This window comes from Mustela nigripes, chromosome 1, assembly GCF_022355385.1.
Source record: "Mustela nigripes isolate SB6536 chromosome 1, MUSNIG.SB6536, whole genome shotgun sequence".
Classification (NCBI taxonomy): domain Eukaryota; kingdom Metazoa; phylum Chordata; class Mammalia; order Carnivora; family Mustelidae; genus Mustela; species Mustela nigripes.
In genome coordinates this window covers 50,031,502-50,051,645 of record NC_081557.1, presented here as the reverse complement: position 1 = coordinate 50,051,645, position 20,144 = coordinate 50,031,502, and the positions used below count along the sequence as shown (strand labels likewise).

Below are 20,144 nucleotides of genomic sequence, written 5' to 3'. Positions count from 1 at the left end.
GCTATAACATGTCCGAACCTTGAAAATACTATGTTGAGTGAAAGAGGCCAATCACAAAAGATCACATACACTATATAATTCCATTATTGTAAATGTCAAGATTAGGTAAGTCTATAGATAGAAAACAGATTAGTGGATGCCTAGGGCTGGGAGGTTTGAGGGAACATGAGGGCTAAATGCTAATGGGCATGAGGATCTTTCCTAGGGTGCTGAACCTGTTGTAAAATTCACTGTGGAACTATGTTACTATGCTAAAAAAAAAAGTGTATACTCTAAATGGGTCAGTTGTATGGCACATGAACTTGATACTCAACAGATTATAACACTAGTACACAATTAAAAAAAAAATAGAATGAGAAGAACCCAGGTCAGATGGAACAAAATATAAAATAAGATCATAGAAATAGGGGCGCCTGGGTGGCTCAGTGGGTTAAGGCCTCTGCCTTCGGCTCAGGTCATGATCCCAGCGTCCTGGGATCGAGCCCCACATCGGGCTCTCTGCTCAGCAGGGAGCCTGCTTCCTCCTCTCTCTCTGCTTACTTGTAATCTGTGTCTGTCAAATAAATAAATAAAATCTTTTAAAAAAAATCATAGAAATAAATCCAAATATATCAAGGATAGATTAAACTCACTAGAATATTCTCTAGGATAATCCATGCAAAAAAATGAAACTGATCTGAAACAAATATCCTCAGAGGAGATTTTTTTTTTTTATTCCAGCTGTATACTATTTTATTTTCTTTTTTAAAAAAGATTTTATTTATTTACCTGACAGAGAAAGAGAGACAGCAAGAGCAGGAACACAAGCAGGGGGAGTGGGAGAGGGAGAAGCAGGCTTTCTGCTGAGCAGGGAGCCCGGCATGAGGCTCAATTCCAGAATCCTGGGATCATGACCCAAGCCGAAGGCAGACACTGAACGACTGAGCCACCTAGGTGCCCCTGAGACAAATGTTCCAAAGTAAGAGAGACAAAGACATTGTAGCCAGATACTAGCCACAATAATTTAAGGCTAAATATTCTTTCTCAAAATTCAAGGGATTTTTCTATCATTATCTAAGAAAGGTACTATTGTTGGGATTTTTTTTAAGATTTTATTTAATTGACAGACAGAGATCACAAGTAGGCAGAGATGCAGGCAGAGAGAGAGGGAGGAAGCAGGCCCCTTGCTGAGCAGAAGCCCGACGCGGGGCTCGATCCCAGGACCCAGAGAGATCATGACCTGAGCCGAGACGCTGTTTCTCTTTCTCTGTCAGGTTTTTACCCACTGAGCCATCCAGGTGCCCCGAGATTTTTTTTTTTTTTTTTACTAAGAACCTTTTTATCTCCTATATTTCTGAATTTTGATGTTAAACTAGAACATGCGACTCTCTAGAAGATTCCTTAAATTTTCTCTTCTATTGAATTTATATCTACTATACATATTTTCATTCCCAAGAGCTATTTCTTGTTCTCTGAAAAGAGGTCCCCTCCCCTCTTTTTTAAAGAGCACTCTATTCTTGTTTCATAGATGCCATATTGTCTCTTGTCTCTCTGACAAGAGATACTAGATTTTTTTAGGATTTTATTTTGTTCTATGCATTATTATTTCTTTTTCTCATTTTGTCTTTGCACCTGTCTTTTGTGTTGGAGGCTTTCCCTGGATATCTGGTGATTCTATGAGAGAATAGAGCTTGCTGACTACTAAATATGACATACAGTTAATAAGTAGAGATCTAACCTTTTAAATGGGGGACTCTTCCCCAAACATCAGAGTCTGCATGTCTTTTCTCAGGCCAGTCATTTGTCCGGAAAGAAATCCTCCAATCTCCTGCCTGGGGACATAAGACTAACTGTTAGCCTTCTGGGAAAAGATCTGAATAGTCTCATTTGTTTATTCATTCAACCAACATTCACTGAGCACGTATAAGATACTATTTTAGGGACTGGGGATACCTTTTGTCTGAACAAAACAGACAAAACCTCCTACTATTCTGGTGTTTGCACTTCAACAGAAGGAGACTTAAGTAAAAATTTGTCAGGTAGTGGTGTCATGGATAAAAAAATAAAGGTGGGGCGGGGGACAATGAATGTCAGGTTAGGAAGGGCTATAGTTTTAAATCAAGGGGTTAGGAAAGGCACCTTTAAGCAAAGACCTGAAGGTAAGGGAGCAAGCCTGAGCGTGTCTAGAAGACAGAAGGTATACCTTTACTTAATCCCTGCTCTCATCCTATTGCTTTACCTTTGTTGCCATATTGTCTCTGAGTCCAGAGACACTCTGGTCCAGTTTCTCTAGAAGTTAACCATCACACTGAGGGAAAGGAGATCTGGGACTTTAAAGGTGCTTTATACAGATTTTCAATCAATATTCCTGTTTTAGCCCCCTTTCAAAGATACTTAGCTCCTACAATTCCTGAGCCTGTATGGGGTTATGATATGGATTAGCCTGTACTTTCATTTTCCTTCTGTGGGTAGTTTTCAGTTTGCTCTTCTCTGCTAACAGTCAACTTGCTATCTTCCTAAATCTTGGTAGCCTATCTATATTCTCTCCTCTATTTTGTCCTGTGGTATTATTCCTTTTTCCAAATCACTCTAACATAAATTAATAGGGTTTGATAAGAGAATGAATGGATTAATTTCCACAACTCCTCTCTGGGGTAGCTATTCCTATTTTGCAAATGAGAAAACTAAAGCCAGGGGAGGTTAAGTAACTCATCCAAGACACAGAAAGCAGCTGAGCTAAAATCTTATTCTCAGGGTTACTTCTATATCAGTTTTCAATACTACCTTCAAAATAATACTAGGTTCTCTATTCTTGAAATCACCCAAGCTAGCAATGAGCATGCACAAATAAATCCCTAGGAAGAGGTGATAGAGGATTAGTTCTTGCTGTAGGGATAGTGACTGGCAGAGGACCTTCGTAGCAAGCCTGAGTACCAGGGAGACTAAAGAAAAAGTCAAGGTTATAAATGTAGAGGCCATGGGACAGAGCAGGAAGGTGGAGCGAGAAGGAAGAATCAAAAACTCTCAAGTTTCTGTGATGCCATTCACAAAGAGAGAGCATAAGAGGCCATTTTAAAGAACTCTGGGTTAACAAATACTGATTTACCATGGGATTGAAATCCTAGATTCTATTCCTATTAGTTTTCTTTGTTAGCCATTGGTAAATGTTGTTAATTGGGCATCATGGAATCCAAAAATGAAAATAGTACCATTTACCACAACAGCCTGCATTAGACAGGACAGGATACTTATGGCTCCATATATGATGTGGTTTCAAGCAAATGAATGAAAGCTTATCTCACGTAAGACCACTTTCAAATAGGGTACTTAATCCATGGGAACTTCCAACCTGCTGAGTCAGATCATGCAAAACTATACATTTAAAATGGATGGATGAAGACAGACTGCTGCAGCACTGGAAGAACTACTGTAATCTTATACCTCCAATAATAAAAGAATTCTGCTTTATTTAGGTTTAGAAAAATGTCTCTATTTTATTTCTGCCACTTACCTAACCTAATTAATAACTTATTTTTCCAAAACCCTAAAAGTAAAGAGAAAAAAGATATTAAAAATTTAGTACAGTGATCTGGCCTCAAATAAAACAAAATCACTGAGATATCAGTAATGAAAGCAAGAAAGAGTACAAGGCTTTTTTTGATGCTTTGCAAGGGCTAATTGTAGCTGCTTACTCTTATAATCAATGTTTGTATCTGTACTCAGGGATCAGAATTATGTAAGCTACTATTCTGTGGACAGTACCACAACAGGAAGAAAGCAAGCAGGTCTGGAGTCAGAGTTTCCAAGCCAATAAAGTCCATATAGAAGCCTCTAATAAGTATATAGTTCAGAGCCAACCACCATATAATTCCCTTCTCAGACTCACCTGAATGTCATAATAATGTAGACTATAAGACATATTTCATAATATATTTCATTTCAAATATGTTTAGGGCAATTATTCTAGAGCCTCTTTCCAGTTATGATTTGCTTGTATAATCAACAAAGTTAATTCCAACTCAATTTTTGAGTATGCCCTTTATGATGGGCCCTGATATACTTCCTGGGCATTTGGGAAATCAGCAGGCCGAAAGTTCCTACTGATGAACAAAACTTGGTTCTTGCCCTCAAAATGCTCATGCCTGGGAAAAAAATAGGTAAGTAAACAGTCACTGTATACTAAAGCTAGGGCAGAAATACGCCTAGCATGCCATGAAAACTCATAGATTGCACATACAATCTTGTTTGGAACACTGATGAGAACGGAATCAGGTCAGGGAAGGATTCACAGTGATGATGTCTAGTGTGGAAGATTTTCTTAAATGTTATACAAATCTGAAGTACTATCCTTATTAAATATCGACCTAGATTGGGAAAGTAATTTCTCTAATTACCAAATAAAACTTCCCGAAACTCTGTGAGAAAAATGTTAGTATAAAGATTCTACAACTTAGGGGCGCCTGGGTGGCTCAGTGGGTTAAAGCCTCTGCCTTCAGCTCAGGTCATAATCCTAGGGTCCTGGGATCGAGCCCCACGTCGGGCTTTCTGCTCTGTAGGGAGCCTGCTTCCTCCTATCTCTCTCTGCCTGCCTCTCTGCCTACTTGTGATATCTGTCTGTCAAATAAATAAATAAAATCTTTAAAAAAAAAAAAAAGATTCTACAACTTAAAAATGGGTTTCTACTCCAAAGGTCTGTAAAGTAGTGGTTGGGAAAAATGAAGCACATTTTCCCTGAAATATTAGTAAATTCTGAAATATTAGTAAATATTATGAAATATTAGTAATTCTGAAACATTAGTAAATTCTCTGGGTAGTTCTACCCCCAAGACTACTTAGCCATACAACATAATAAAATGCTATTTGTGATGAAATTCAGCTAATAACAATGTAGTTCCAGTGATTAACACAGAAAAGTGAATTTGAAGTGACTTTACTGTAACTTGAACCATGGTTCTTATGCTTAAGGAAAAACTGATTTAATTAAAAAGGGGTGGGAAGGATTAAACGAAACAAACCATTAATGTATTTGTGCTAGGCACTTTACAAGCATTACCTAAATTTAATCCTCCTAATAATCTGAGCTATATTTTCTTAATAGAATAAAAATAGAAGAATATAAATGTGAAACCACAGAAGAATAAAAAGAGGCCACAAGTTTATTTTTGCACACTGTGAATAATTACATTTTAAAAATCTCATTTCTATATTCCACAAATCTATGACTTCCTTCCCTACTCAGTTCAGGGTGGACAATTTTAAACTACTGGAAACAACACCATCTGTCCACTGTATTAGAGCATCATTCATTCATTCATCAAATGTTTACTGAGCTCCTATATGCTACCCACTTTGGGACAAGTAAATAAAACACAGGAGTTTACAATTAAATTAGGGAAGACTAAACAAGTAGATTACAATGGAGTTGTTAGAAGAACAGATAAAATACTGTATATATACAGCAATGTCAAAAATAAGATGAAAGAAAAAGATAAACTATAATTTTACATACCACTAAGAAAAAAGCTACCAATTAAAGACACACTTGATCACTTGGAATTCATTTTGAATTTCTTAAAAAGCTCTTTAATACTTATATTGATTCAACATATATCAGTTATGGCTATAAATAAAGGAAAATAAGAGCAAAATAAAAGTATTTTTAATCAATGTCTTCATACCAAGAATTCTATTCTCTTTTGAGTAACTTTGACTAATATAGTCCTCTGTGCCTCACAAGAACATTGGTGATGGAATGTTTCCTAAAACTATAAACACCAGCTCATATGCTGACTTTACCATTATATGGAGAGCTATATTATTTTTTTACTCTAACTTTAGGAATAATGCTTAATTCATCTGATTGAATACCCACTACTTCTCAAAACCATTCAGTTTTCAGTGGTTAAGAGGGTGCTCCACTTTTGTCTCCAGGAATTTCTTCCAAGCTACCAACACCTACTTTGCAAGATTTGATGCTGGTTTTGGTGTTTGCTCAAACAAGCAGGGAGAACCAAGACAGGGCTGTTACTTAACCAACAGCAATTGTTAAGACACTATCATTTTAAATACAAAAAGAAATGTATCTTAGAATCCATGAATTATAGTAAATAGGTTTCCTTTACCCAGTTTCATAACTTAAATAATGATTCTACATATACAGTACCTCTTCTCAAAAACAAATGAGGTTAGTAGTACCCATATTAAAATCTTAAAAAAGTTTTTATTGAAGTATAATTAACATACAATGTTATATTTAGTATTACTCACATTTTAAGAAAATAAAGGTCAAGCTTATACTATTTTAGTAGTATGCAGTATGCCAGAAAGGGAATCCTAGTTTATTGATTTAAAACCTATATTCTTTCTCCTACAGAAGAAGTACAAAATAAATAGTATTGATACAGGGTGGGCAAAATATAGCCTATGGGCAAATCCAGCCACTGCCTGTTTTGTATGGCTCAGGAGCTGAGAATGGTCTTTACATTTTTAAAAGCTGGGAGTAAAGAAAAAAGAATAATATATAATAACAAGAGAAAATTACATGAAATTCAAATTTCAGTGTCCACAGAAAAAATATTGTTAGAACACAATCACATTCAATTACATATTGTCCATGGCTGCTTTCACCATACTCAGCAGAGTTGAGGAGCTGTTATAGAAACTGTACTGCAAACCATAAAATGGTTACTATCTGGCCCTTTACAGGAAAGTTTGCCAACCTCTGGTATAAATGATAAGTCTTACAAAAGGACAGAAAATGGAAAGATCTACTTCAGGATGAATGGTCAGGAAAAGATTTAGGATCTCATTTTAAATGAATGTTGTGTGCCATATGTCCATTAAGTGAAAACTGACAAAAACATGAACTATGCTACTATAGAAATGCAAAGAAATGAAAACAGAGGCTCCTGCACTCCAGACCTTCCATTTTAGGGGTAACTTAAAAAAAAATTCCATAAAATATAAATTAGGATAATTATGGTAACTGCCAAAGTACCATAAAAATTGATAGATTTATTTAATATAACATTTTTAAAAATGCGATGCCAAGTAGTAATGCACAATAATTGATAAGTGAGTGGAAATGACAAAAAGTGTAATAGAGCTCAGAGGAGGGATAGAACAAGTGAATGAGCTAGAATAGTCTGAAAGAGCTTCATGGGTTTTGTAGAAAAGTGAAATGGGAGGCATTGCAAGTACAATAAACTTGGCAGTTAGTAAGTTAGTTAATAAGCTAGTAGGTGCCAAGAAACATTTAGGGAACTGCCATTGCCTGGAACATGAATGTTGAGCTTTTATGGAGAGCTTTTAACAGTAGACTGCCTGCTCTGATCCCTACACTTGTTAGAGTTACCAATGTATAGGTATCATCTCCTTGGAAAATAGTCTTCACCCTTAGAGAACAAGGGATAAACCAAGCAAGGGCAGAAAAACCCAATCCTATAAAATGCAGGTCCTTCCAAAAATAATTGCTAATTGACATTTGTTCTCTTATAGTAATAAGAGGTTTGGGGAATCACAAAAGAAGAGATAAACTGCTATAAAATAAAATCAAAACCAGGCATAAATCTTTACATATAATGGACTAATTGGGGATGCCTGCCTGGCTCGGTCAGTTAGATGTCTGCCTTCATTTCGGATCAGGCTCCCAGAGGCCTGGGATCCAGTCCCACATTGGGCTTCTTACTCGGCAGGAGCCTGTTTCTCCCTCTGCCTGCTGCTTCCCTTGCTTGTGCTCTCTCTCTCTGACGCATAAATGCATAAAATCTTAAAAAAAGAGAGAGAGAGAGACACTAATTGTAGACATGAGCTACAACCATATGAGTATGTTCAATTCAAATTAAGACAAGGTATTTGGAAGCACTCACAACACACTTTGCCTAAGTGCTAGTGTTGAAATAAAGTATAGATTTCATTATTTCATGAAGTGAAACAGCTTTCAGAAGAAAGAGAATACAAGTTTAGTTATGCCATCTTCATGAAACTGGTGAAGAAAAAAGATTGTTCTTGCAAAATGAGGCCAAATATGTCTAGGATAGGTCAGCACTTAGTAGCCAGCATGCTTGAAACCAGGGAAATTAAGATAGAACTTTTACCCTTAAGAAGTTCATCATCTTGAAGAGTAGACCGTCAAGCAAAAATTACAAGTCAGAAAGAGAAGGGTTAAACTACAGAAGGCTATGGGGACAGCTGTGCTGTTGCCTACTATGTGATGATACCTACCAGGATTATTATATCATTAACTGCTCAGGGAAGAAGGAAGGGTAGGGCAGAAGAGGAGGAAGGGAGGAAAATTTCTCCCTGCATATTTAGAGAACAAGGAATAAGAAAAATTGTATGTTCTGAAGTGAATGTCTCAAGTCTAAATAGGCATAATAACCTCAACATTGACTAGGCTGCTTAAATCTGTTAAGAGAGTTATGAATGAGTCATGAGCTGCACAGTAGCAGTCCTAGTCACTGTTGCCACAAATTCTCTAGTCTAGGAGTCTTGCAGTGGAGGCAAAATACTGAAGTTTAATTGCAGCGAGCTATTTAAATCAAGGCATCAGTGCTAAAAAAAAAAAAAAAGGAAAAAGAAAAAAAGAAAGAAAGTCCTCATTAGGAACACTTTGAAGGGAATGGAAAGAAGGCAACCAGATGGCTGTCTGGGTTGTGGTAGTTTAGAGTGTTTATTACTAGTGATAAGGGCATGCTATTAGAGCAGCAGAGTGAAGATTCTAAAAACTACATACTGGATCAGATTATTAGAGATCATCTAACCTAAATCTTGTGTTATGGAAGGGGACAATTAATTAGCTGCCTATTATGTGTCAAACAGATTTTTCAGTTCTGCAAGAAACGTTTTCCTATTTATTTATTTATTTTTAATTTATTTATTTGACAGAGAGAGATGAGGAGAAGCAGGCTCCCCGCTGAGCAAAGAGCCCGATGCAGGACTCGATCCCAGACCCCTGGGATCATGACCTGAGCCGAAGGCAGAGGCTTAACCCACTGAGCCACCCAGGTGCCCAAGTTTTCCCATTTTAAAGACAAGGAAATACAGACTCAAATGTAAAATGATTTGCCCAGAGCCACTTTCAGTACCACTGGAACTTGGAATTAAACTCAAGTATATGTCTGGTTCCAAAGTGCTCTTTCTATTACACCATCATAGTGAGTCCCCGAGAGAAGGAAAGATAAATTGACCAGAGCCACAAGGCTTATTAGCAACAAAGACAGGATTTCCACTTAAACCAAGAAAAAGTCCAAAGCAAAGAACACACATAGATGCATGGTGGAAAAGGAGTGACAGTAAACAACTTCAGCCCTCTCCTATGATTTGGATGACTGGATTCTTCAACACAACTTCCTTCTTTTCTTTTCTTTCTTTTTTTTTTTTTTTTTTTTTTTTTTTGGCATATGTGTGTGCAAGAGTGGAGTGGTGGGGCAGAGGAGAGCGGGAGAGAGTGTTTAAGCAGACTCTGTAATGAGCATGGAGCCCAATGTAGGGCTTGATCTCACGATTCTGAGATCAGGACCTGAGCCAAAACCAAGAGTCAGACACTTAATCAACTGTGCCAACCAGGCAACCCCTCAGCATACCCTCTCATTCAATTATCAAAATTTATTAGTAGTATGTGTTTGGGACGGATTGGCAAAACTATATTTTGAAGAACAGCTAAGTGTGGCATATAGTTGGACCACTCCTTAAATAGCACTACTAATTAACTTTCTTCTCTAAAAGAAAAAAAAAAACCTAATTTATGACATTAAGGAATAAATTTTTCCTAGCCAACCAGAAGTGTTTTCTCAAATCTGACATCAAGCAACACATAAAGGAGGGCTCATTACATTTAAAAACAAACCAATTATCCAATTTTGCAGACACTAAGAAACAACAGATTTGCTAGTAATAAGTCTAGCAACCATGGAAAAAGGGATATTTACTCAGAAGTGCTCAGGTCAAGGGGCTCAAACCTGGCACAAGGTGGAAAGGGAGAAAAGGGGGAGAGAAAGAGATCTATTACTTTCTATATCTGTGCTGCAGTGAAAACAGTGGAGAATGTGCAGTCAAAAGATAAGTCTCCCCCCCCCCCCATTTGCTAACATCAGGGCTTGGAATACATGTCCTTTACTGTCTACTCTAGAAATACCTTCATTTCTCACCACTCTCTATTTGCTAGCAGAATTCCAGATTGTTTTAGTAGCTAGTAGAGATATTTGGTTATCTTTCCTCCACCCCAAGAGAATTAATGAGAATCGGTCTAAACCAGTCATAGTAATTTCATTCCCTACTGCCAGTGATTGGTCTTAGGATGCACATGTAAACCAGTTCTGGACAATGAAAATTAAGGGAAAAACTGGCTGGGAAATTTACCTTTCCAGAAAACAAAGAAAAGAAAAAAAAAGGGGGGGGGGGAATGAAAAAAAGACAAGCTTAGCTAGCAAAAGGCCTTTTCTTCTGTTCCTTCCTTTTTATTTGGAAAGATGGAATAAAGGTAAGATGAAAGTTAAGTTGCAGCAGCCATCTCACAACCAAAAGGTGATAACCAAGAAAAGGAAAATCCAACATTCCTAAGGATGGCAAAATTAAGGATGCACAGGGTCCTTAATATAGTTGAATGACTAAATCAACTCTGGAATTTCCTATTTCCTTTTGGTTTAAAGCACAGTAAGGGGGCGCCTGGGTGGCTCAGTGGGCTGGGCTTCTGCCTTCGGCTCAGGTCATGATCTCAGGGTCCTGGGATCGAGCCCCACATTGGGCTCTCTGCTCAGCAGGGAGCCTGCTTCCTCCTCTCTCTCTGCCTGCCTCTCTGCCTACTTGTGATCTCTGTCTGTCAAATAAATAAATAAATAAATCTTAAAAAAAAAAAAAGAATTTATCCCTTAGTTTTATAGTGTACATAATTAAGTGATACTACATTAAATATAACTTAGGCCAATACTAGGCATCTGAAATATTTTTCCTTCAAAAAGGATTCATACACATCCTCAAAAAATACTCAACATCATAAAAATGTTTATTCTAAGTTAACTTAGATATTTAATGTAATCCCAATAAAAATACTGTTAGTACTTTTTTTCTGGTACTAGTTTGATTATAAAGTTTATTTGTGTATTTTCAGCCATAAAAAGAATGTGATCTTGCCATTTGCTAACAACATGATTGGACCTAGAGCGTATTATGCTAAGTGAAATAAATAAGACAGAGAGACAAATACCACATGATTTCACTTATAGGTGGAAACTAAAAAATAAAACAAATGAATTAACAAACAAGAAGCAGAAAAAGACTCATGAATACAGAGAACAAACTGATGGTTGCTGGAAGAGGGGAAAGGGGGAATGGGCAAAAACGGGGGTGAGGAATGGGGAGATACAGGCTTCCAGTTAACAGAATGGATATGTCACAGGGAGTAAGAGGTATAGCATAGGGAATATAGGCAATGGTATTGCAATAGCATTGGATGGTGATTAATGGTAGCTGCACTTGTAGTTAGCACAGGATAAAGTATAGACTTGTGGAATCACTATGTTTTACACCTGAAACAAACATAACATTGTATGTCAACCATATTTAAAAAAAAAAAAGTTTATTTGTAAGAATAAACAAATAACCAGGAAAATCTTTAAAAAGACTCTACCACCTACTAAAACATATTTAAAATGCCTCTGTAGGGGCGCCTTGGTGGATCAATCGGTAAGGCGTCTGCCTTTGGCTCAGGTCATGATCCCAGGATCCAGGGATCTAGCCCCGTAACAGGTTCCCTGCTCAGTGGAGAGCCTGTTTCTCCCACTCCCCCTGCTTGTGTACCCTCTCTTGCCATCTCTCTCTGTCAAATAAATAAATAAAATCTTAAAAAATAAAATAAAATGCCTCTGTAATTAAAGTGTAGTAGTGGCACATCAGTAAGTAGGCAGGCCAAGGGAAAAGAAACTTCACAGATCCAAATCTATGTGAAAATTTGGTACATGATAAAGGCATCATATTTTAAAAAAGATTTTACTTATTTACTTGAGAGAGAGAGTGAGTGCGCACAAGCATGGAGAGAGGGGCAGAGAAGGAGAAGAAGACTCCCCACTGCGCAGGGAGCCCGATGCAGGGCTTGATCCCAGGACCTTGGGATCACGACCTGAGCTGAAGGTAGATGCTTAACTGACTGAGGTGTCCCAAGGCATCATGTTTTAAAAACAATTTCATTTATTTGAGAGAGAGAGAGAGAGCAGGAGCAGGGGGGAGAGGTGGAGGGAGAGGAAAAAGCAGACTCTCCGTTGAGCAGAGGGCCCAACTTGGGGCTTGATCCCAGGACCCTGAGATCATTTTAATCCAGGGGAAAAGACTAATTTTTATTGAGGTAAAACTCATATAATGGGAAAAAGACTTTTTAATAAATGGTGTTACAACAATTGGATAATCTGTGGGCAAAGACAAAACTGAATTGGTTCCTCACTTTGCACATCAAGATAAACTTAAAACAGGTGTTTAAAAAAAGGAACCATGCTGTGTTCAGCAACTGATAAACAAGTTAATTAAAATGTGGTATATCTACACAATGGAATGTCATTCAGTAATAAAAAGGTATGATGTACTGATAACATGATACAACATGGATAAATCCTGAAAACATTGTATTAAATGAAAGAAGCCAATCACAAAAGGCCACCTACTGCATGATTTCATTTACATGAAATCTCCAGAACAGGCAAATCTTTGAAGTCAGAAAATAGATTAGTGGTTCCCAGGGACGGGGGAGGGAGAAATAACTGCTAGCAGGTAAGTAGTTTCTTTATGAGATAATGAGAATATCCTAAAATTAGTGATAATGACTGTACAACCATAAATGTACTAAAAACCATTGAACCATATACTCTGAAAGGGTAAATTCTATGGTATGTGAAATTTAATTTTTAAAAACCTAATAAGTTTACCAATAAATTTACTGATTTTAATAACAACTTTAATATTTAAAAACATAATAAGCAACAAAAACAGAGATGCTAGGATTTGTAACTCAATATATGAGCTTGAGCAAGTCACTTCACTTTGTCCTTTATTTCTCCATTTGTTGAATAGCTCCTTAAAGGCTTCCTAAGAGGCCTGATATCCATTATAAATTTAAGACATTGAATGAAGGACTATCTAATCAGATATGAGTAATATAAAGCTTACAGGGAAAAAGCTGACATTTTAAGAAATTGAAAGGAGAGCTTCTACCTTATAAAGAATAAGTCTTTTTCACCATTCTCAATATAAAATAATTCATCAGTTGTCATTCCTTAAGGGCTTGTGTGTCAGGAAGCATTAAGTGCTTTGCATGTATTATTTCATTCTCACAGAACTCTAAAGAAAGCAGAAATTAAAAGAAAACAAAGACTATGTGAGGTTAAATGACTTGACCAAAGTAAATACACAAGCTGGACTTCAAACTCAGATCTTTATCATCATTTTTTTAAAAGATCTATATCACCTTAAACAACAATTTCTACACCAAGATATTACAAGAGCAACCATGGACTAAAAATCTGAAGTCTGGGTTTGAATCCTGTTTCTGCCATTTGATGATTCTGTGTTTTTAGGCAAGTCAAAGAACATTTTCATTTTCTCATTAAGAGACAATATTAATCCCTGCCTTAATATATCTCATAAAATAATATAGAAAGTCACTAATATATCTTCCAGTTAAAGTACTGTAGAAATGTTAAGGGATTACAAAATGTAGTACTATTGATAAACCAAAAACATGTTGAAAATGAAAGGTTTTAAAAATCTCTATAGTCTCTCTAATGGTAACATGTACTAAAGCAGTGATTTTCAAAACATACTCCTCTCAAGCACACTCAGGTGCTGTAGACTAAATGGTTGTGATCCTCCATCCCACCCCTCCAACTCCAAATTCTTGATAAATCTTAACGTTTAATGTCATGGTATTTGGAAGTGGGGCCTTGGGAGGTGATGAGATCATGAGAGTATAACCTTCAAGACTGGGATTAGTGAGTGCCCTTAGAAAACAGATGCCACAGAGCTTCCTTCCTCCTTCTGCCATGTGAGGACAGATCAAGAAGACTGCCATCTATGAACCAGCATGTGGTCCCCACTGGACACGGAATCTTTCAGCAGCTTGATCTTGGATTTCCCAGCCTCCAGAAATATGAGAAATAACATTTCTGTTGTTTACAAGCCACCCAATCTATGGTGTTTTTGTTACTGCAACGCTAACAGATTAAGATACCAGTTACAAGTAGGAATCACAAACCAAAGCAGCTCCAAAATCTATAATAAAAAAAGGTCAAAATCACTGTTTTTGACATCATCTACTGGATTCTATCAAGGAATAGTGAAACCAGGATTTCAGGCCTTACCCAAAACACAAGTGTAGTGTTTTGAGACTAAACATAAATTTAATCCTGGTTCTGCCACATATTAGTTGGGTGACCTTTAATCTCAAGTCTGAATTTCCTTACTAATAAATGCAGAGAAATATCTACCTTCCAAGGCTGTGAGCAGATTAAATTAAGTAACATACATAATAAAGCTATTACCACAATGACTGGCACAAAGTAACCTACCTGGAAAAAGAAAGTAATTGTTATTACTACATTATCTAGAAATATTCTGGAATTACTTAAGTCTAATTTGAAAAACTGAATTATGGAAACTCAAGAAAAATCATAAACTCAATACCACCCTGAATATGCAAACACATTTAAATAAGGCTTAGTGAAATTAAAAGGCCAGAGATTATAAATTGAAAGAGTTGAAAGAGTAAGTCATGTAAGAGATTGTGAAAGGAACAGGTCCAACTTGAAGTAAGAGATAGATGGGAGAATGGAAAAAGATACATAGATAAGAAAAATGAAATGAATGAACAGAAGAAGAAATAAAGAAGGATGCTTTAAAATTAGTTAAAGTGAGACTTCATAAATCAAGACTCAGCAAAAGCAAAAGGCTGAATGTTAGTGTATTTGGAAAGAAATAAGATGCATGACTCAAAATTAAGTATGGCCAGGATAACAACTATGAATCCAAAAAACATTACGGGTCTCAGAGACTCGAGTCTTAGTTGTTAGCGGCCCTACCATTAATGTTCTACTGCCTTAGTATGAAGAAGACTTGATCTTTCTTTCTTTTTTTTCTTTAAAGACTTAGTTATTTATTTTAGAGAGAGAGTGCAAACAAACAAAAGGGGTAGAGGGAAAGAGAATCTCAAGTAGACTCCACAATGAGCGTGGAGCCCAACCTGGGGCTCCATCTAGGACCCTGAAATCACAACCTGAGCTGAAACCAAGAGTTGGACACTTAACCAACTGCACCACCCAGGCACCCTGAGTTTGTTTTCTTATTTATTAACAAAAAATATTGTCCCCTGCCTTTCAGTTTTTACCTTAGAGAATACAGAATTCTCTGAATGGTTTTCTTACCATAGTGCCATGAGATCATTTCAAATGAAAGCTCTCTTTCTAGGGCAGGGAGAGAGTCTGTATTACCACTAACTTTAGATTCAGCTGAGGCCTGCCAATGTTCCAATAAAAAAACAGAAAAGAAAAATCTATGAAAACAAGCCACTTTAATAAAATTCACCAACATAGCTCTTCTCTTCACAATATTATAAAGAAGGATTTCCCTGAGGAGCTTTATTTTCTAGGATAAGCAGTTAACAAAGAAGACCAAAGCATCTGTTTAAGAGGGTAAGTTAGCAACAGTCATACAATCTTCTAATAAGCAGATTTTTGATTCATTTTCTCTTAGTATTTTTCTTTTCAGTTCTTATCGTCAGAGAACTCGTTTCAACAAAGCGGGAAGCTGAGCTCTAAACTAAGCTGTAGCATATACAGTTATTAAAAAGTTAATATTTTTATATTTATATATTTTTACAGAAGAGTGCTGGTATACTAAAGGACCAAATTTTAGTTTAAGAAAGGCAGCAATTAAGAAACATACCAATAATAAATGGTACATTTATTTTTATACTCCAGGTTAATTTTCCCAAATAATCTATCATGGATCAGTTTCCAGATCCTTTTTATTCCTGTTACAGTCTTACCTTTCTGTCATCTAAAGCCAAAACAATCTCCATTTTACACCTTGTATGAGGCCTTCTACTATTTCTTTTTGTTGTGCATCCAGCACCTATCTTCTGTTAAGATTTTCTCACCTTTCTACTGTGTGTCATAGGTCTCCAATCCTTAATTTCCTCCCATGGTTTTTTTCAAACCTAGCCCCCTCAATTCTCACCACCTTTCTACCCTACTGTTTTAATTTATGGGATTCTTCTTTCTCTTTATTCCAAGGACCTTCTTTCATAGTACTGCATCTCTTGTCCTTATCTCCTTTTTTATCAGTTTTGTACATAGTACTTCTTGTCTTTATTCCAAGTATATCAACCCATCTCCAGAATTCCAAACACACCCTTTTAACTACCTCATACGTATTCTTCCTATCCCTTTTCTCTTTACAGTTATTAGTCTTCAGAATACCACTTGATACTAAAAATACCCCTCAAAAAAACCTGCCTATTCAATTCCCTCTGCTTCCTAGTAGTTACCTCTCCCATGATCAATTCATACCCTTCTCTCCTATACCTGAGTAACCCCTAATCTGGCAAAAGCCATTCAACAACCTAAAATTCCCCAAACCTATCTCTTCAACACAATTCCTCCTTTCCTAGTAAATGGTTTTCCCTAAAACATTTTAGCTGGCTACTCTGAATGCTTCATTAATTCTGAGTCTTCTTAAACCAGTATATACCTTCCATCAGACTTTACCTGGCAAAATCAACTGCCCAAATATCCTCTTTAAGCTTCCCCTACCTTACCTCTGCAGCACTTTCATTCACGAAACCCTGTTCTCAGTCTTTTCTCCATCTCTAGAGCCCATAGTCACTCTCTAACCACCTCATCACTCCTCCCCTTACTCCCTACCCTCACTTCTTAGCACGTTCCAATTACCCCTTAACAGTCTACTTAACTATATTCTCCATCTTCCTCAGCCCTGTTTTCAAAATTTCTCAGGTCTCCCCTAAGAGACCTAATCTCTTAATCATCCCCTCACTCCCCGAATCTGTCTCTTAACACCCCTAGGAACTCTCTCTAGAACCTTCTGCTCCCTAGTTTTCTTTCCTTCAACCCTGCCTCGGATGTTCTCAATTCCCTCAGCCTTTCTTTTCTTTTCTTTTTTTTTAAGAGGTTTTTGTTTTTGTTTTGTTTTTTAATCTTATTTATTTGACAGAGAGTACAAGCAGGGGGAGCAGCAGGGAGAGGGAGAAGCAGGCTCTGGCTGAGCAGAAAGCACCAAGTGGGGCTCCATCCCAAGATCCTGGGATCGTGACCTGAGCGAAGGAAGACCCTTAACCAACTGAACCACCCAGGCAGGCCTCCCTCCCTCTGCTTTTCTAATATCTAGTTCTTTTAGTCTTTATTCTACTCCCAAATCTTTCCCTAGTTGTTCCCCTAATTCCCCTCAACTTTTCTCAGTCATTCCCCATGTCCCTCAATCCTCCCCGACAGATATTCCCGATTTTTGTTACCTCTACTACCTTTCCTCAAACCTTCTCCATCACTTATTCTGAAGGTGCCTCCTACTTCTCTTAAACAATCCTCTCAGCTTTCTCAGTCTTTGCCTCATTCCCTCCTTCCTTCAATACTATTTGTCCTCCAATTTCCATGGACTTGGCGCCTCCCCTAGTTCCCAAATCCGCCTACAACACCATCTAAACGTCTCCAGGCCGCCGCCAATACTCTCTCCCATCCTTAGCTTCCCTTGACGTGCAGCTCTACACGCCCAGAGACACCATTCTCCAATGGCCGGCCCCTGGAAGGGGTATGGGTCACGTACCCCATTCGCATCTTGGCTCCGCTCTGACTGCCCCCGCTGCCGGGGAGAGGTGGGCGAGAGGGCAGACGGCCGAGGTGCATGCTCTTCTCGAGGGCCGACATGAGGGGAAGGCCTCAGGTAATCAAACAGTAGCCTAGGCTTCGACCCACGCTAAGTGCGGCCCAGCTGGTCACAGCTCGCTCCCCTACCGACGCCCAGTGCCTTTGGACAGCACCCAGCTACCGGCAGCACCGCCCACCGCCCACCGGCTCCGTAAACTCCACCTTCTCTCCTCAGCGCTTCCACCGGAAGTGCGCAACAGCCCTCCACAAAGGAAGCTGGGTAACGGAGTTTACGGATCTCTCGGACCCCAAGCGGAGACCTCATCGACCCTCGCCGGAAAGACAAGCGCTCCTAAAGGCAATGCACCCTGGGCAATGAAGTCCTCAAAGGGCGTATCCCTTTGCGCTTGCGCAGCTGGAGGCGATAGCGTCAAATCTCGCAGAGGTAGTTTAGCAGAGCTTGCTGGGTGTTGTAGTCTATTTGCGAGAAGAAGTCTTGGCGCCTTTTCTTCTCACCGTTTCTCGCAGACTGTTACCGGAAAAGCCCCTTCTTCCTGCTTCCCAGGCTGCCCGGCGGCTCCGGTTGCCGGGGAACGCAGGCGCCTTGGGAAGGGATGGCGGGAGGCTACAGCTTAGGTGCTGGAGCGGGAACTCAGTTGGTGAAGAAAAGCTCTGGCTCGTCATGAAACAACGAAAAGGCCAGGGGCCTGTGGGCGTCCGAGGCCGCAAGAAAAGAGGTAAACTGAGCGACCAAAGGTCGAGGAAAGAGTAAGGAGCAGAGTTAAGGGAGCAAAGTGTAAGGAATTCTAGAAGACTCCCACACGCGCCTGTAAAATAAGCCGGGAGAATGGAAGAAAGTGGGAAACAACCAGGGAATCAAAGGGTTGGAAGAGAAGGCAATTGGCTCTCCAACGGATGGAAAGGAAATAGGGGCTGAGGTGGGGTCACAAAACGGGCAAGTAAAGGGCTAAAAGGGTGCAGGCAGAACGTTTGTAAAGAAAGGGAATTAAAAAAAATTACCAGGAATTTTTTAACTTTTTGGAGTGAGATATACTCGACATATAACATTGTCTTAGCTTTAGGTTGTACAGCATCATTGAATATTCCTATATATTGCAAAATGAGCACCACAGTAAGTCTAGTTAGCATCCATCACCAATCACTAAAAAATTTTTTTCTTGTCATGAAAAATTTTTTAAAGTTTTTATTTATTCACCAGAGACAGCGAGATCGAGGCGAGGGAGAAGCAGGCTCTCCGCTGAGGAGGGAGCCCGTTGTGGGACTCAGTCCCAGTACTGTCAAGATCGTGACCTGAGCTCAAGGCAGATGCTTAACTGAGCCACCCAGGTGCCCCTCATGAAAATTTTTAAGACTCTTCTAGCAATTTTTGTTTAAGATTTTATCTATTTATGAGACAAAAAGAGAGACCAGGGGAGGAGGAGGGTGAGGGAGAAGCAGACTCCCTGCTGAGTAGGGAGCCTGTTATGGGACTCAGTCTTGAGACCCCAGGATTATAACCTGAGCTGAAGGCAGTCCCTTAACCAACTGAGGCACCCAGGTGCTCTCTTTTAGCAGCTTTCAAATATACAGTACATCAGTAACTATAGTCACTCTGTGGTACGTTACATCTCTATGACTTAGGACTGGTTGTTTGCTTTAAAGATTATTTATTTACCAGAGAGAGGAAGAAAGAGAGTCTGAGAGTACCGGGGGCTGGGATGGCAGGCAGAGGAAGAAGCAGGCTCCCGGCTGAGCAAGAAGACTGATGCGGGGTCCATCCCAAGACCTTGGGATCATGACCCTAGCTGAAGGCATGCTTAACACACTGAGCCACCAAGGTGTCCCTGAGGTGTTTTTGATAACAAATGTGTGTGTGTGTGTGGGAAGGTATACGTTTGTGGAGTTCCACAGCTTATGTGGAAGACATAAGTTGGAAAGGTGGTATATCAATAATTATAATAGTCAAGGATCATATTTTATACATTACTGAAACCCTAAGAGCTAGCATAAAGCAGGAGTCGGTAAGTGACTGAATGAGTCAAACATAAGACAATCGTGACGAATGAAGGGCTACAGGCAGGAGTTGGAAAAGATAGTTGTGGAGGAGAGAGGAAGAAAGAGTGGGGAGTGACAGGGTGTGGTGGTGTTGGAGTGGGGGTGAAGGCATGAGGATCTCTGAAGGATTTGAGAGGATAAAAGATTGTGTAGCTGGGACGCCTGGGTGGCTCAGTTGGTTGGACGACTGCCTTCGGCTCAGGTCATGATCCTGGAGTCCCGGGATCGAGTCCCGCATCGGACTCCCAGCTCCAT

General features: G+C 38.9%; 2 protein-coding genes across 8 annotated transcripts in view; one reads left to right on the top strand and one right to left on the bottom strand.

Annotated features, from left to right (window-relative positions):
- The window catches only part of PPME1 (protein phosphatase methylesterase 1), a 62,228-nt gene extending 44,157 nt beyond the window's left edge, over positions 1-18,071 (bottom strand). Inside the window, exons 1-2 of one of the 2 annotated variants that reach the window (XM_059410551.1) lie at positions 17,794-17,861; positions 1,718-1,811 (exon numbers count right to left, since the gene is read on the bottom strand). Coding sequence is in view for 1 of the 2 variants with exons in the window: in XM_059410541.1 (XP_059266524.1) it covers positions 17,794-17,894 (101 nt within the window). In the remaining variant the exon portion in view is untranslated. Of the gene's footprint in view, positions 1-1,717; positions 1,812-17,793 lie in introns of both variants that reach the window. The other variant, XM_059410541.1, reaches the window with a different exon arrangement.
- Positions 18,072-18,213: 142 nt separating this feature from the next.
- Positions 18,214-20,144, top strand: part of C2CD3 (C2 domain containing 3 centriole elongation regulator) — a 151,800-nt gene continuing 149,869 nt past the window's right edge. For all 6 annotated transcript variants that reach the window (XM_059410512.1, XM_059410520.1, XM_059410502.1 and 3 more), the window contains exon 1: positions 18,214-18,571. In XM_059410512.1, coding sequence (XP_059266495.1) covers positions 18,517-18,571 — 55 coding nt within the window. In that variant the 5' untranslated portion in view covers positions 18,214-18,516. The remainder of the gene's footprint in view (positions 18,572-20,144) is intronic.